General features: G+C 41.1%; 1 protein-coding gene across 4 annotated transcripts in view; it reads right to left on the reverse strand.

The window, feature by feature from the left end:
* The window catches only part of stk32c (serine/threonine kinase 32C), a 101449-nt gene that overhangs the window by 26241 nt on the left and 58911 nt on the right, over positions 1-16297 (reverse strand). For all 4 annotated transcript variants that reach the window (XM_082556401.1, XM_082556400.1, XM_082556403.1 and 1 more), the window contains one exon: positions 7323-7474. In XM_082556401.1, the coding sequence (XP_082412527.1) occupies positions 7323-7474 (152 nt within the window). The remainder of the gene's footprint in view (positions 1-7322; positions 7475-16297) is intronic.

Raw genomic sequence — 16297 nt, forward strand, 5'->3', positions numbered from 1 at the left:
TCTGGCCCACAGATGACTTGTCGTTACCTACATCTAGTCCAGCTTATCACTTACAGTCAGATATAATTATTATACTTGTAGAAATCTATATTCAACCCGACCACATTACGGCAAGACCACAAAACACTCGGCAGAACTGAGGCATAAGTGCCAAAAGTAGCCCAGAATAGGCCCAGATGTGTCTGAGTCTGCATATTGCCTGGAAGCATGCTTTATTAAATATGGCTCAGCCGCACCAATGTGACCACTTTCAATACAAAGTGATTGCAGAGGACACCTGTGGGGAGGCAGCCTGCCTTCCAACAACCATGACCCCACTCAAACCGACTGTAGTCACACAGACTGGCGAAGGATTGCAGACACACTGCAATCAATCTGAGTCAGTCTATGCTGATAAGAACTTGTCTGTTAAGCGTCTCTTTGCAATAGGGGATTCAACTCAATTTGCTTGTATTCTGATTATATTCCTATATAAAAGCAGGGTTGCTGAGCACCCATGCAATTTTGCAGTTAATCTTATTGCTGTTTTCTTACTGTCTTGATGCGCCGAAGTCGCTTTGAAGAAAGAAACTGACTGCAAGTGGCTGCGAGCCTAGTCCCCATCTTCAAAGCAACCATTTCAAAGACAACAAGACTGTAAGCACGCGGTTGCAGCAGTCTCCGACCACTGCTGTTTCTCGTGTTACTGTAGCATTAGAGAAAAGATCTCGCAGTTCGTCTTTTATGATGATGATTTAAAGACTAAAGCCCCTCATAGGGCTTGTTATAACTGCTGACTGGAGGTGTAGAGGCTAATTTGTTCCATGGCCTCCCGAGGCCTTGTTCCATCCAGGTCTGCAATCAATATTCCTAATGGAGGCCGAACAGGACAGAGCACATCCATCCTCGGAGCTGCTCTCGCTTGCTTTATATGACTCTGATGGAGGGAAGGATGCATGAGGCAAAACACTTCACGCAGCTGCTCCAGATGACTCACCCTTGTTTTGATTTTTCAACCTTTTACATTCTTCGAGATGATCCCAAGAGAGTGGGGAAGCTCTTTGACAACAGTTGCCGTGATGTACGTCCATTTGGTCACTGGTGCATCTCCTTAAGGGAGAATTGGTTGGAGCATTAAAGGGAAAACCAAACATTTACTATGATGTACAGACCAGGGGATCAAATTCCTTTCTGCACCCTACTGTTAGTTATTCTCTGCTTCAGGGTGGGGACCCCTGCACTCTGGAGTTTCCAACATTGCGAGTAAAAGAGGAAGTCGGCATCTTCTCACGGTTTGCAAATCCTTACAAGGATTTATGTGGATTTGGAGTGTGCAGCAGATGATAGTTAATTTTTCCTCCTTTAAGGTAATCCATTCAGCGTACCCTTGACTCCTACACATCATTTCTATGCGGCGAGGGAATGGTCGCAGCAACTACTGTGGGCTGCAAACTTGACATCCGCCCAGCTTAAAGCAGTCTTCCCCCGGCTGATGGGATTCAGTGTGGGCTTTCAGAAGACCGCTTCTTAATGAATTTCTTGTGATGCTACGGACGGAGCGGTTCAAACGCACAGGAGAATTCAACGACGTCTCAATGAAAGCGAAACCTCCATTTCCTGACGCAGCGTGCCAGGCTGTGTAGGTATCAGCTGGAGGAAACCTAACAAATCCTTATATTATGCACATCTCTCTTTTTTTGACAAAACAACCTCCTGTCTTCATAATAATCCCCCTCCTCCTCCTCCTCCTCCTCTCTGTGTGATTGTGGAAGTCATCTTCATCTGACAGGCGTTTGGTGGATTTTCCTGCGTTTTTTAAGACTATCTGTTTGCCTCCCTCCTGGCACAGTATCAATAAAAGCACTCCTGTGAAGCTTATCAAAACAGGCGTTTCTTGTAAGCTGGATCTGTTTGTGTGTTTGTTTTTTAAAAATAGGCATTTCCCAAAATGCCCTCAGCTGCTCTATCACATATGCATTATTAAAGCACCGAAGTGCCCAAATTCCAAGGACCAGAAATCGTATGGTTCTGTTTGATAAGCCTATGGATACCAGCAACTGTCTGATCAGCCTACCCACACAGGGAACCAATTATTTTCTTAGCTATACAGTAAGGTGGGAGACAGGAAGATGAGGCAGACGTCTCATCGGTCCTCTCTCATTACCTGCCTGGCTGAGATGTTGCATCACGCAGCAGCTACAGTGGGGCAAAAAAGTATTTAGTCAGCCACCGATTGTGCAAGTTCCCCCACTTAAAATGATGACAGAGGTCAGTAATTTGCACCAGAGGTACACTTCAACTGTGAGAGACAGAATGTGAAAAAAAAAATCCATGAATTCACATGGTAGGATTTGTAAAGAATTTATTCGTAAATTAGGGTGGAAAATAAGTATTTGGTCACCTCAAACAAGGAAAATCTCTGGCTCTCACAGACCTGTAACATCTTCTGTAAGAAGCTTTTCTGTCCCCCACTCGTTACCTGTATGAATGGCACCTGTTTGAACTCATCATCTGTATAAAAGACACCTGTCCACAGCCTCAAACAGTCAGACTCCAAACTCCGCCATGGCCAAGACCAAAGAGCTTTGGAAGGACACCAGGAAAAGTATTGTAGACCTGCACCAGACTGGGAAGAGTGAATCTACAATAGGCAAGCAGCTTGGTGTGAAAAAATCAACTGTGGGAGCAATCATCAGAAAATGGAAGACATACAAGACCACTGATAATCTCCCTCGATCTGGGGCTCCACGCAAGATCTCATCCCGTGGGGTCAAAATGATCATGAGAACGGTGAGCAAAGATCCCAGAACCACACGGGGGGACCTGGTGAATGACCTGCAGAGAGCTGGGACCAAAGTAACAAAGGTCACCATCAGTAACACACTACAACGGCAGGGAATCAAATCCCGCAGTGCCAGACGTGTTCCGCTGCTGAAGCCAGTGCATGTCCAGGCCCGTATGAAGTTTGCCAGAGAGCACATGGATGATACAGCAGAGGATTGGGAGAATGTCATGTGGTCAGATGAAACCAAAGTAGAACTTTTTGGTATAAACTCAACTCGTCGTGTTTGGAGGAAGAAGAATACTGAGTTGCATCCCAAGAACACCATACCTACTGTGAAGCATGGGGGTGGAAACATCATGCTATGGGGCTGTTTTTCTGCCAAGGGGACAGGACGACTGATCCGTGTTAAGGACAGAATGAATGGGGCCATGTATCGTGAGATTGTGAGCCAAAACCTCCTTCCATCAGTGAGAACTTTGAAGATGAAACGAGGCTGGGTCTTCCAACATGACAATGATCCAAAACACACCGCCCGGGCAACAAAGGAGTGGCTCCGTAAGAAGCATTTGAAAGTCCTGGAGTGGCCTAGCCAGTCTCCAGACCTCAACCCCATAGAAAATCTGTGGCGGGAGTTGAAAGTCCGTGTTGCTCGGCGACAGCCCCAAAACATCACTGCTCTCGAGAAGATCTGCATGGAGGAATGGGCCAAAATACCAGCTACTGTGTGTGCAAACCTGGTAAAGACCTATAGTAAACGTTTGACCTCTGTTATTGCCAACAAAGATTATGTTACAAAGTATTGAGTTGTATTTTTGTTATTGACCAAATACTTATTTTCCACCCTGATTTACCAATAAATTCTTTACAAATCCTACCATGTGGATTCATGGATTTTTCTTTCACATTCTGTCTCTCACAGTTGAAGTGTACCTCTGGTGCAAATTACTGACCTCTGTCATCATTTTAAGTGTGGGAACTTGCACAATCGGTGGCTGACTAAATACTTTTTCGCCCCACTGTAAATGGAGCAGTTTATCCGATGCATACAGGTGCATCGCAAAACAATCCTGTCACGCACAGATGCTCACAAAGCGTCTGGTAAACTGGGACAGAAATAAACTTGCGATAGAGACTCAAGCAGTAGATTGATTTGCTTTATGTGTCACTGTGTTCTCACATCCAGCTTTCAGGGAAATATCTGAACTTTCTTGTGATTAGACGTTTCCGTCAGTCCAGCGTAAATCCAACTGCTTATTAAGGAAGGAACTAAACAAACCTGTATTTGAAGTAATCTTCTGAATACAGGTTTGCAAGAAAACACCTCTCTCGCTCTCTAAGCGTCAGAGACGTCTGCAAACCTGAACGCTTGAAAACATCAACGCAGCTGCTTAAGTTCAGGGTAACAGATGCATCCAGACATATTTACACATATCTGCCTGTCATATCATCTAACAGCAATGGCAACAGCCTGTTGACAAAGTACTCCTGCCTTCTGGATCCCTCACTGTTACACCTTTGTTTGTCTGTCTGTTACTGCACTTAGACAAAAGTTAGACTGCCTGAAACATTTCATGGCATTATTAGATTTCAACACATCACAAAAACAACTTAAAATGCTCAAACGGTAACACTGCATTCAAGAATCCCTATTGATCCAACCAACAGTCATCATTGGAACTTCTTTCCAAGAGTGACTTGACAAAAATAAGTCAGACGACTGTAATTTTAGTTCGTGGGCCAGATACAGTCTCATCTCATAAATGGGTCAGACCATATAACACATAACAGCTCTTTTTAAAGCAAGCTGAAATCATAGGTCAAGTGAAAGATCCTCCTCCTTTAAAGATCTGACAACTTGTTGGCTCAAGACTTTAGTGTGAAACTCTTGAGCCAACCCTCATATCTTCATATTTTGCTTCCAAGAAGCCAGACTTTCTTAGCAATAGTTCTTCAGGCTTCCTGAAGGTCATTTTAAGTGTTTCACCATTTTTTCCAGCAACATTTTTATTTCTTCCTATTATTATTGTTTTGTTAAGCCAATTAACACTGAGCTGTGAATCATTTATTATAAAAAAGACAGATGAACCACTGTTATGTCTACACATAACAGACAACTTGGCAAATAACCGATTTGAGACATGGTCTCAGTGAAATGTTGGCTGTCAAGAAGCCATTTTTAATGAAGAGAAACAGGGAGAAAAGACTGAGGTATGTCAAATTACACAAGGATTACTCTGATAGTCAGTGGCAACAGTTCTTATGGAGTGATGATTCAAAATTTGACATTTCTGGTTCAAACTGCTGTCAACATGTATGGAGCAGTGTCTACAGCCATGGTAAAACAGCGGAGGCTCTGTCATGCTTTGGGCCTTCGTTTCGGCCTGTACCGTTTTCTCCAAAAGCTGATGAACGCAGAAAAATCCCATCAGATTTTGATCCACTATGTACCATCTGGAAAACATCTGACTGGCAACAGCTTTATTTTGCAGCATGACAATGATCCCAAACAACTGCCAATGCAGTAAAAGCATACCTGGAAACGCACACTGGAACTTTATCAGTCATAGATCGGCTGTTCCAGAGGATTCTGACAGAGAACGGAAACAAAAGGTGGCCAACATCCAAAGAAGAGCTTTGAATGTCCTTCGGGAAGCCTGGAAAACTATTCCCGAAGACTACTTAAAGAAATTAGAAGAGAGCTGCCTAAGAGAGTTCACGTGGTGTTTTAAAATAAAGGTGATGATAGGACCAAACTGTGCAAACTCTTTTTCCTCTTAATTGCCCCTTGGGGATAAATAAAGTCTCTCTGATTCTGATTCATTATATTTACATGCGTTTCAATAAATCTGGACCCATTTCCTGTTTTCCTCACAAAACAAAGAAATGGGGGGCGGCACGATCCTGTATTCTCCTCATTTAATGACTAATCCATTTATAAAACAGATAATGAGCGGCCCGAGCTTAGCAAGTCCAATTTCAGCAGCGTGGCTCAGTTTTTTCAGCTTCATTAAAGCTGCTCTCATTACATGTACTTTACAATTTACAGATCACAGCTGAAAAGCACCAAAAATTCACATGTACGTTTTTGTGACTGAGCAGCAACATTTACATGTTTATTATTCAAATCGCTCGTCTCGATTTACAAACACTTTATTGTTTTTGGCATAATCACAAATGAATTCTCAACACATTTTATTGGAGCTATTAATGACCTCCCTGCAATTTTCACTAATGTTTCCAGTGGAACTCGTGTTTGAGTCTCAGGGTGTAGAGTAACTAAGACTAGTGCTCTTGATTATATTTTAATATGCGTGGAAGTGACAAAGCTCAATTGGCTTCCATTAATTAGGAGCAGAGGCAGAAACTCCTCGCAGATGAAACACAAACCGTCCGCTTGCACGGATACCGCTACAGGTCTGCAAAATCTGTTTACAAAATCATCCTCAACGTCCTAAAATAACACGTGTCAAAGATAATGGTCCAATTAGAATGAAGACTTATGGCGTTTTGAGTATAGGACCAATTATACTTGGAAACGAGAGGAACTGCTCGAGTATGAGTTTCTGTGTGCTCCCGGTGAGATGGACAGGCCATTTTTTTGGAGCATCTCAAATGCAGAGAGAGGAGGTGTGAAACTTCTCAATCCCACGTAGCCACAAAGATACAGTTCAGCATGCTTGTCACTAATGGGTATTTAAAACAGTGCTGCTTGCAGAGAGAGAGTGAGGGTGAGCTGAGCAGCACAGCCAGAACTAGAAAACTAGAACACAGAAGGCTTTGGCAGCCATAAACTCCTGCAGGGAATTATAAAAAATAAACAGGCCTACTACTGTACGCTCATTAAAATGCCCTCAGTTTGTTGTAGTGAAGTAAGAGTATCTAGCAGGCAAATGCATTCTGCAGATTGATCTTAAATCATTCACAACTTGGTAAGGAACGAGCCCCGGACACGGCTTTGTCTCGCTCCGCGTAATCAATCCATCACGGAACGTGGGAATATTCTGGCAGCGATTGCTCGGAGACGACGAGCACGTGCACAACCGCTCTACCAATTACAGAGGAGCAAAGTGCTTTGTGTAATACGGCGTGAATGCCGTGCCAGGTCCCCAATTACATTTAGAAATGTGTCCCGCCCGGAGATGAGCATTGAATAATGAACGCAGCCTCCATTCACCCACATATCATACTCGAGGGAAGAGTGAGGTCATTTCAAACCACAGTAATTATCAAATGTGTGCTTCATGGGCTCAGAGCCAAAATTAATATCCCAGAATATCTCTCTGCTATAAATCGTTTCTTAAGTTAATAGCTGTTGGTTTCTGAAGGAGAATTTGTTCAAGCTTTAATTAAACTTTTTCTTTTTTTACCCACATGCAACACATAACATTCAAACAGAGTGCTTCTATTTAAAGGATGCGACAGATTTTTACAGCAAGCGTGCACACGTCTACTGGGAATCACTTGAGGGCGGACGCACGGAGCGCACAGACAGGCGAAGCAGGCAACCGACACAAACAGAGCCGATCACACTGAAAGTGTAAAAACATAGGATAGTCACCAGAGATTTACTAAAAAAACATGTTCAATTTCCTGTAGGATCTCAAGCTCTCTAAAGACGTTTCGGACCTCATCTCTCTCTATGCACTGCTGTTTGTTCATGTACTTCATGGCGTACATCTTCTCGGTGTCCCTCTTTTGTACAATGCATACCTGCAGCAGGGAAAGGACAGAACAGAGGGAGGGGGGGGGGAAAGGGAGAAGAGACAGAGAAACAAAATTGGGCACATTAGTACAAGATAATATAAATATTTAGCTGCTTTTCGTGCAGGTGTACAAATGCGGTCACGCTGCTGTGCGAATAAAATGTTTTCTAAACAGCCTACGGCATCATTCAGCTGCTGATTAACGTGATAACCTGAGTGGATGCCCTGCACTCATAAACCGAGCAGCTCAAATAAACTTCATTTTCGAAAACACGGGAGACAACAACAGAAACCACTTCCAAACAAATCACCTCATTATTTATTTAAACACTGATTACAGTTTTTTCTTTTTCTTATCAGGAAGTATCAGTGAAGGGTCAGGAACAGGACAGGACTCCAGAGGGGTCGCTACAATAACATTACAGCTTGCAGTCATTAAAAACAGATCACAGAGTCCTGCTTAGCAGGTCACCGCTGGACTTTTATCTTCTATGTTTTCTGCCTGTTTTTTCCAGTTTCATCTTTGTATAAAACTCACTCCAGGAAGACTGATTTAAAGCTGGTGAGGAGAGAAGGAACACATACAACATTCAATAACACACATACCCATTACACGTGTGCTGTGTCATAGCAGACTTGAAGACAAGAAATCAGAATCAGTCCTTTTGATGTGGCTTTCTAGCCGTCTCCAAAGGATGGTGAGGGCTAATTTGCATGACTGTTGAGCAGGGATGCCACCAACGCGCGACGCCGTCAGTAAAATGCTTAAATGAGCCGGAGGGTGAATACACATTTACAGTAGCTTCTGCAAAAATATCGCCTTTCTTCAAACCGAATTCTTCTATATCACACGAACATGAAGCCTGCAGACAAATATGCTAACTTGGCGGCTCACCCAAGTAATAGGCGACTTGTTTTAGCATCTTTCTTAAAAAATGCTTTTATTTTGTCATCTAAAAAAAAAAAAAAGACATGATATCCAATTGTATAATTCCCTTGCTTTTATCCTGAAAGCTCAATGTTGGCTAACCAGCTACCCAATGCCCTTCCCATCTCGTGGTTTCCCTATTGGCTGGCTTCATTGGTCAGGTTGGTGAACTACTTCTCTACATCATTTAGTTTTTTAGCTTCAGGCTCCCTTTATCCAGAACTTCCAGCCGGTGGAGAGCTGCTTCATGTGCTACAAAAAGGAACAAACACAGTAAAGTTGGATTAAATCTAGGGCTGAACGATTATGGAAAATAATCTAATTGCGATTTTTTGCCCCAATATTGCGATTGCGATGCGATATGCGATTATTTTTTAAGGTCTTTGTCTTCTGTATTATTAAACAAAGACAAGCAATACATCATATAGTATGGCCAATACTATATTACATTAATTTTAAACTGTTCTTTCCTGGAAGACAGACCTCTATTATGATGACATGAGGTGATGCATGAATTGATGACTGACATTTTTATTTAACTTCTTCAATCACAACAGTATATTTGAACATACACAATAGTTTATTTTTAGCTTACAAACATCTGAGCATAAAGTGCTGACAAGGAACCCTGGTGTAAACATTAAAATGAAAGTCAGTACAATGTGCAGATTGCAGAAATATACATTAAAAAAAAATCAGTGGCTTTACCACACTCAGTTTTTCGACATCTGTGAACTACTAGACAGTCATTCAATTAAAAAATAATATTAAATAAATAAAACTAATAAATAAAAAATACACACATCTTACTGATCTCTGCAGTCAGTAACATTACACATAAAGTGCAAACATAATAGCAATTGTATAAACACACACACAAACACGCCTTTAAAGTTTAAAGGCGTGAAATTGGACGGTCTAGTTCTGATTAGCGTCACCGCTGTCTCGGTGGAGTTTAATAAACTCGGCCGTCTGCTTCTTGCTATCTAAAATATAACCAGACACTGGTGTAAATTCTCGACTGTCTCATACTTCTGTTTAATAAGTTTTCTGTTTGACGTTTAGTCAGCTGTGTGAAAACCAAGGAGGAACCCACCCGGGGGATTAATAAAGTTTTATTTTATCTAATCTAATAACTTTAATCTCAGCCAAACCGATTTACTCACGAACAAACAAAACACTGAAAAAAGCCCAACAATAACATTTTTAGGTTGTCTAAGTGACTTATATATTACGTTTAACCCGAGCAGCGAAACTCCGCGGTGATCTGAAAATGATGTGCCGGGAGTTGTGCCGTTCTCGGCCGCATCAGTAACCCTCGAGCTCCCGGCTAGCTGTCGAGCTGGTGGGTAGCAGACGCCTCTGAAAACGTCGAAGCACTTTTGCAAATATGGGATATCTTGATAAACCGAGCAGATATTTGATGTTTACACAACTACTTTCTCGCCTGAAAATATGTTAAAAGTTTATTTTGTGACCCTGAAAGATTAGTATGAGTAATTTTAAAACTTAGTAGCGGCCGCCATTGCTGGAAACTGGAGTTTGGCTGGGCCGCGCTATGAATTCTGGGATATGGTAGTAATTTGGACAGCCTTCGGCGCGTCGCTGTGACGTAATCGGTCTACAAATGCGGCCTCAGGAGGATGCAGCCCATGAATTTGGACATGTCCAGAGTATAATCGCAGCCTTTGCGGTTAGAAAATTGCACTTGATCATGTCGCGATATTATCGCAAATGCGATATATCGTTCAGCCCTAATTAAATCCATTATTTGAGAGGAGCCAGCCTCACCCCACTGTCACGATCTTTACACATAAAAACGGAATTCATTAATTGGAATGTGGGTACTGCAGCTCGATTTCTATTAGAGACCGTCGTCTTGGTTTTGTTTATCTGGGTTCCAACAAATGTGTGTGTGTGGATGACAAAAAGACAAGGAGAGTATCACAGTGGCAGCAGGTCAGCAGGAACACCATTACTCATCCTTGTAAACACATTTAAAAGATGTCAGCCTTGTTTTAAAGCCAAGGAAGGGGCCGGGGTGGAATATGATTACCGACCACCTACATTTAAAAATGTCCTCTGATTTTCCTCCTTAACTGGATTTCTTCCAACAACATGGCATCTTGTGTGCATGCTAACACAGTGAATGTGAAACTTAGAAAAACCACATAAATCTCAGCATCAGTCACTGTCCAACTACCTAAAGGACAAAATCTAAGCAGCTGTTTTGGCCACCGCTGCACTGACTGTAACATTTGCCAACCACGTGAAGCATTTAATGCTAACCCCCCCCTCCCTATTTCTGTTATAGACACTCAGCCATTCCTGGATTGAATTGTCCACCAAGGATCTTCTCGCAGGTCTGCTCGTTACAGTCAGATCCACACAGATGGCTGTTACATAGCACTCTGGCCCTGATGCACTGCAAAAAAAACACCCTTCACAGCATTTTTCTTATTTTTTCAGTCTTAGAAAACAGAGAAAAAATGCCAGAGGGAAGAGAAACTATCCCTCGCCTCCATCCAGATGGATGTTTGTGCAGCTGTGCATGCTGCAACACTTTTCACAAATATGATGATACCGTCCTGAAATGAGTTACCGAGCCCTTCGCTGCTATGTTTAAATTATGTTTGCATTACAAACAAATAAAGAGGCTTCAAGAAGCTACATACTTCTGCCAATGAAATAAGGGTTTTTCCTCTTGATTTGCTGGGAAAGAATGATTTCAAGACTGAACACCAAGCTTAATGAGGTGTTAAAATAGACATTATGTGAACAGTGACAGGAGGAAAGCCATTACTGTGTAAAACATCATCTACTTAATTGTACTCGTGGTTTCCCCTGGAGCACAGAGGTCTGACTCGCTGCCTCTCCATTTGCTTCCATCTGGATCTTCAAGTTCACCCCCCGCCTCCCCCCCTCCCATCACGCTCACCAGCTCATCGTAGCTAACATTCATCAAACCCTTTCTTCGTCTCCTGTTTGTTTGCCAAGTCTGCTGTTATTGTTAAAACTGTTGGTATATTACTGCACACCAATGTGGAATACAATAACATCAATTTCAAGACAGAATTTCAAAAACATGATTTATTAAGTTTACTACGGTTTGTGTCACAAAATTTATTCAGTGATGCAAATTTTAAAGTTATTTAATTTTATTTAGTTTTGTACCTGATGTTGGTTTTATAGAACATAATTAAACAGACAGTATAAAGGCAGCCACATTTCGTTTTGAGAAAGCCGTTTCAAAAATGGAATCTTACTTATTAAAGTAGAAAAGATCAACACTGGAGAATAGAAACTAGATGTTTGCGTTTCCCCTCGACTCCACAGTGTAGTTACTTAAAAGCCGTTCTATCCTTTTCGTAGGTTTTTAGAGATAAAAGCGGGATTTTCAGGTGCGCTTACACCGATTCTTTCTTCAAACAAGAAGCACAATAAATTTTTAGAGATACTCTAGACTTCCTATAAGTGTTATTAAAGAAAGTGCTGCTTCTTCTCTTTTCCTTCCCCCCCCCCAAACGGTCCCCCATCCGCAACTCCTGCACAACATGGCTTTGTGTTCAATACCGATCATGTAAACAATACACAGAAGTTCGTTTAGCGTAGAAAAGGGAAAAAAAAAAACGCTTTACAGAATAAAGCAAAATACATTTTAATATCGCTTCACCTGATTCAGTTCCATATCGAAAAGGAGTGAGAAGAAGTGCACGCGTATTTAATCCGACCCCGTTATCAATCAATATTTATTCAGCTTCCTTACTGATATGATCTGCAGAAATAATAATGATTTCTAATATAACATATACACCACATTATACAAGATATCATCATGTTTACGTGATGATGTGATCTGATTCAATCTGATGTGATGACTTACCCAAAAACAAGTGTTCTCATTAATTTACATATTCCAAGTGAAGCGTGTCGAATGATTAAAATTATCAGTAAATGTGAAATCTTGAGGTCTGAAGTCTTGACTGAGAGAACAGTAAAGATGATGAATGGCTGTACACAGCATGTGCTCAGTTAATGACAGCGCTGATTAAGAATCGTGTGCTTTACATTTTTTCACTGGTTTTGCTGGATGTGCACTTTTTTTTCAATGTGCACATGAAAAGCAAAAAATAAAATAATACTGTAACTCCTTCTCTTTCAGCTCCGTCCAGTTTCTGTGTTTATCATATTTGTGGGATGTGATGCGCTTGGAGACTGTTTTTGCTGCTGTGATGCAACATTTCAAATGTAAGTGGTCTGACTGAAATCTGTTCTCATGTTCAGGGTTGAAAGGTCACCAAAGCAAAGCAAGTGAAATCTCAGAAATGTTCAGTTTCTCTTTACATTTTTTACTTTAACAATATTTCTACGGCACATTATGTTTATAATGTACAAATTGATAAATATCTCAGGTTCACAGCTTGCTGCTTAGGACCGCAAGGTTTACAGTTTTGGGTTCATGTATAATCCATCTGCAAAGAGAGCCGACGGAGGCACAGGGGGAGCTGAAGGTTATAAATAGTGTCCGACTTTATACATGAAAAATCAGTTTGCATGGATGTTTTCCTCATCACGCTTTTCTGTGCTGACCATATTCTGTTACCCTGCATTGCACAAAGCTACTTTGAAATGTATTTATTGGTGATTGTGTGTCAGTATCGTAGAATGTAAAAACACAACATTTCCAAACCAATCAGATATCAAATTATCAGTCATCTTCCACTACCCTCGTGTTATCTGGAATCCTCAGGAGCCGGTCAGCGGAGTGAAATGATGACTTTTAAAAAGGATTTATTCATTTATTCATAGAGTGTATTAGCAATTCAATGCATTAGACCAGTTTAGTATGGAGCAGAAAAAAGTGACAATTTGGAGACGAGAGGTGTGAGGTGGAATGTTTTGCAAGCTATTTGCATATGAATGGAGACGTTTTCACCTAGAATTAAATCAGTTGAGATGGAAGATCCCCGCAATTGCAGAGTGTGGGACTGAGGTGCCATAAAGAGATACCTTCTGAGACAAGTTCTCTCAGAGCAGTCGTGGACACTCATATGTTCCTAATTATTCTGTAACATTATCTCTAAAACGCTAACGGTCGGTGTGAGTCAGCCTATTGTTAACACTGCTGGCCAGGCTCTCGTTAAATTCTAATTTAGGAACACCTGCTAGTCAGACTGCTTTGAATATTTGTCAGAGATAAAGGTCAGTTTGTTTTCAAACAAGCAGGGCGGAAGAGGGGCAAATCTGAGGACGGTGCCAGATCTGTCCGCTGGCTGGCCAGCTGCGCATCTGGGAGAAGAGCTGGCTAATAAATTGGCACAGCGGCCACGTCAGGCTCTGGACTGACCAGCCTCCAGCCAGCAAGAGTCATCCAAAAACAAAAAAAGAGAGAAAAAAAGAAAAGAACAGTGCTGCCTAATAAATGAGTCCCAGGAAATGTTACTTCAGCATAAACAAAATGATCAGGAAACTTTAGAAAGCATTTCGTGCACACATTTAAACTTAAATATCTATTTAATCTGCTTCAGTGGCACTGCCTGGACCGACAGCAGCTGGCTGGAAAATGGCAACGTGTTTCCCAGCCTTATTTAAACTTCCTAAAACTGAAAAAGTAACAGAAACATGCCTGTGGATCCTTTAGCAAAAACTAGCACAGTGGAGAGTTTTTGGAAGCTTTTACTTTTATCTCAGACACAGTTTTGGAAGACATGTTGCTGGGTTTTTGATGATGCCGTTCGGCTAAATCTATCGACGTTCAGATAAAATGATAAAAATCTGTGTGGTAGGACTCGACTTAAGCGGTCAAAGAAGTGCAGGAGACTGATGCTGTCCAGTGTAGCAAGTGATTTATTCACCATTCTGTGGCCCAAGAATATTTACAAAGAAACAAATAAGAAACTCAACTCTATAATTAACTCAATTCAAATAAACATAACTGAACTTAAATCAACGGTAAATCACTGACCTGAACCCTTCTTCTGAAACACCTGAGTTAGTCTGCTTAAATAGTCCCCTTAATCAAACACTTTCTCCTCTGGACTATTCCATTCAGTAGGTAGGTGAGATGAACATGATTATATTCATCCTCTACTACTCCTCTTGACTGGCAACATAAACTCTGGTGTAATCAATACATATCACAACATTAAATCTATTTCTTTATAAACCCTTTAAAATCAACTTTATTAAATTATAAGAATTCTTCCCCTTCTGCCCTTGGTCTCTTCCTGTGACCTCAGATGAACCCAGAAGGTATAAAGCAGGAAGTAGAACTACATTTCCTCCTTTTGCTTCTGGAAGACAGGTAGGTAAAGGTAAGTTCAAACAATACAAATTAACAGTTGAAATAAATAACATGTTAACTTAACAAACTTGCATGAATTGATTTAAACCAAGATGTTATATTATATAATCTGTAAAAGTGCAGAACATAAACAAACCCGGGATAGTAGATGTTTGCCTATTGCAGATTACATGTGAAATATGGTTAAATCAAAACAAGAATGTTAACTAAGAATGTAGACAAATGGTCTTCTCACCCACTTTGTCACAATCTGTATTAAAAGTGCCTTTGGGGTTGCTCCCTACAGCAGCAGTCACATAATTGACTTCCCCAAACACTATGGCTCTTAGTCCCAGTCTGCTACTTCCAACTAATTCTAGAGAGTCTAGAGTTTAATTTTTAAATTCAATCTATTAGGGCTGCTCAATTAATCGAATTTTAATCACGATTACGATCTGGGCTTTCAACGATCATTAAAAATGACTGAGCCGATTATTAGCCCCTCCCTCGTGCTTTACTCTCGCGCTGCTCCGTGTGGCAAATCGAGCGCACCTCTCTGCATTTCGAACACGTGTCAGAGCAGCGGTCCACAACCTTTTTTGCGCCAAGGACCGGTTTATGCCCGACAATATTTTCATGGACCGGCCTTTAAGGTGTCGTGGATAAATACAACAAAATAAAACTAGTACCAGTACCGAAAAAAAGAAAATTTATTCATACCACACGTGAAAAGACCAAGGAAAACCGAGTAAATGATAAAAAATGATAACAAAATAACGCTGAAAACTGATAAAAACCCTGAAAACTATACATTTCACACCTGAGCCTCAACTCTCGCGGCCCGGTACCAAACGACTCACGGACCGGTACCGGTCCGGGGACCGCTGATTAAGAGGACCCGAGGGAAGCTCGGAAAGCTAAGCAGAAGTTATTTGGAGAGGAGAGTGACTGCCGCTGGTTGAAAAGAGAGGTAAAAAAAAACTTCAGTGGTGTGGAAACATTATGGGTTTGCGGAGTCAGACGTGGATCAAGTAGACACAGTGTGTAAACTTTGCTACGGTGTCGTAGCTGCACCACAGAGCAACACTGCAAAGTTCACTAAACATAGATGTTTACATTTTTCATTTATTTTTTATATTGCAAACATTTGCACTGTTATCAGTATTTGCACACTATTTTATATAATTTTTTGACAATCTTTAAAGTCATTATTCAATACATTGTTATTGTTAAATAAATATCGTCAAATAATCGAGATCTCAATTTCAGTGAAAATAATCGTGATTATCATTTTTGCCATAATCGAGCAGCCCTACAATCTATTACATTTTCTGTAGTTACTGTCTAAAAAATGCACTGTTACTATGTTGAATGTTCATATCAAACATGTATAATGAAGTTAGTGGACGCACGAGCAATTGCCAGTGGTTGGAAACTGTGGAACAACTGAATTTAATGAACATAAAAACAATAAAAAAACAAGATTACACGGAACAAAGAAAGAAGCTTTAACTGACCTCAGGTCAGCAGGTAGCTTTAAAAAAAACAAACAAAAACAACAGGGCCGCAGTGAAAACACCCTCAGATCGGATTCAGTGATCAGTCAAATGATCTGGAAG

This window comes from Aulonocara stuartgranti, assembly GCF_965226115.1.
Source record: "Aulonocara stuartgranti genome assembly, chromosome: 13".
Taxonomy (NCBI): domain Eukaryota; kingdom Metazoa; phylum Chordata; class Actinopteri; order Cichliformes; family Cichlidae; genus Aulonocara; species Aulonocara stuartgranti.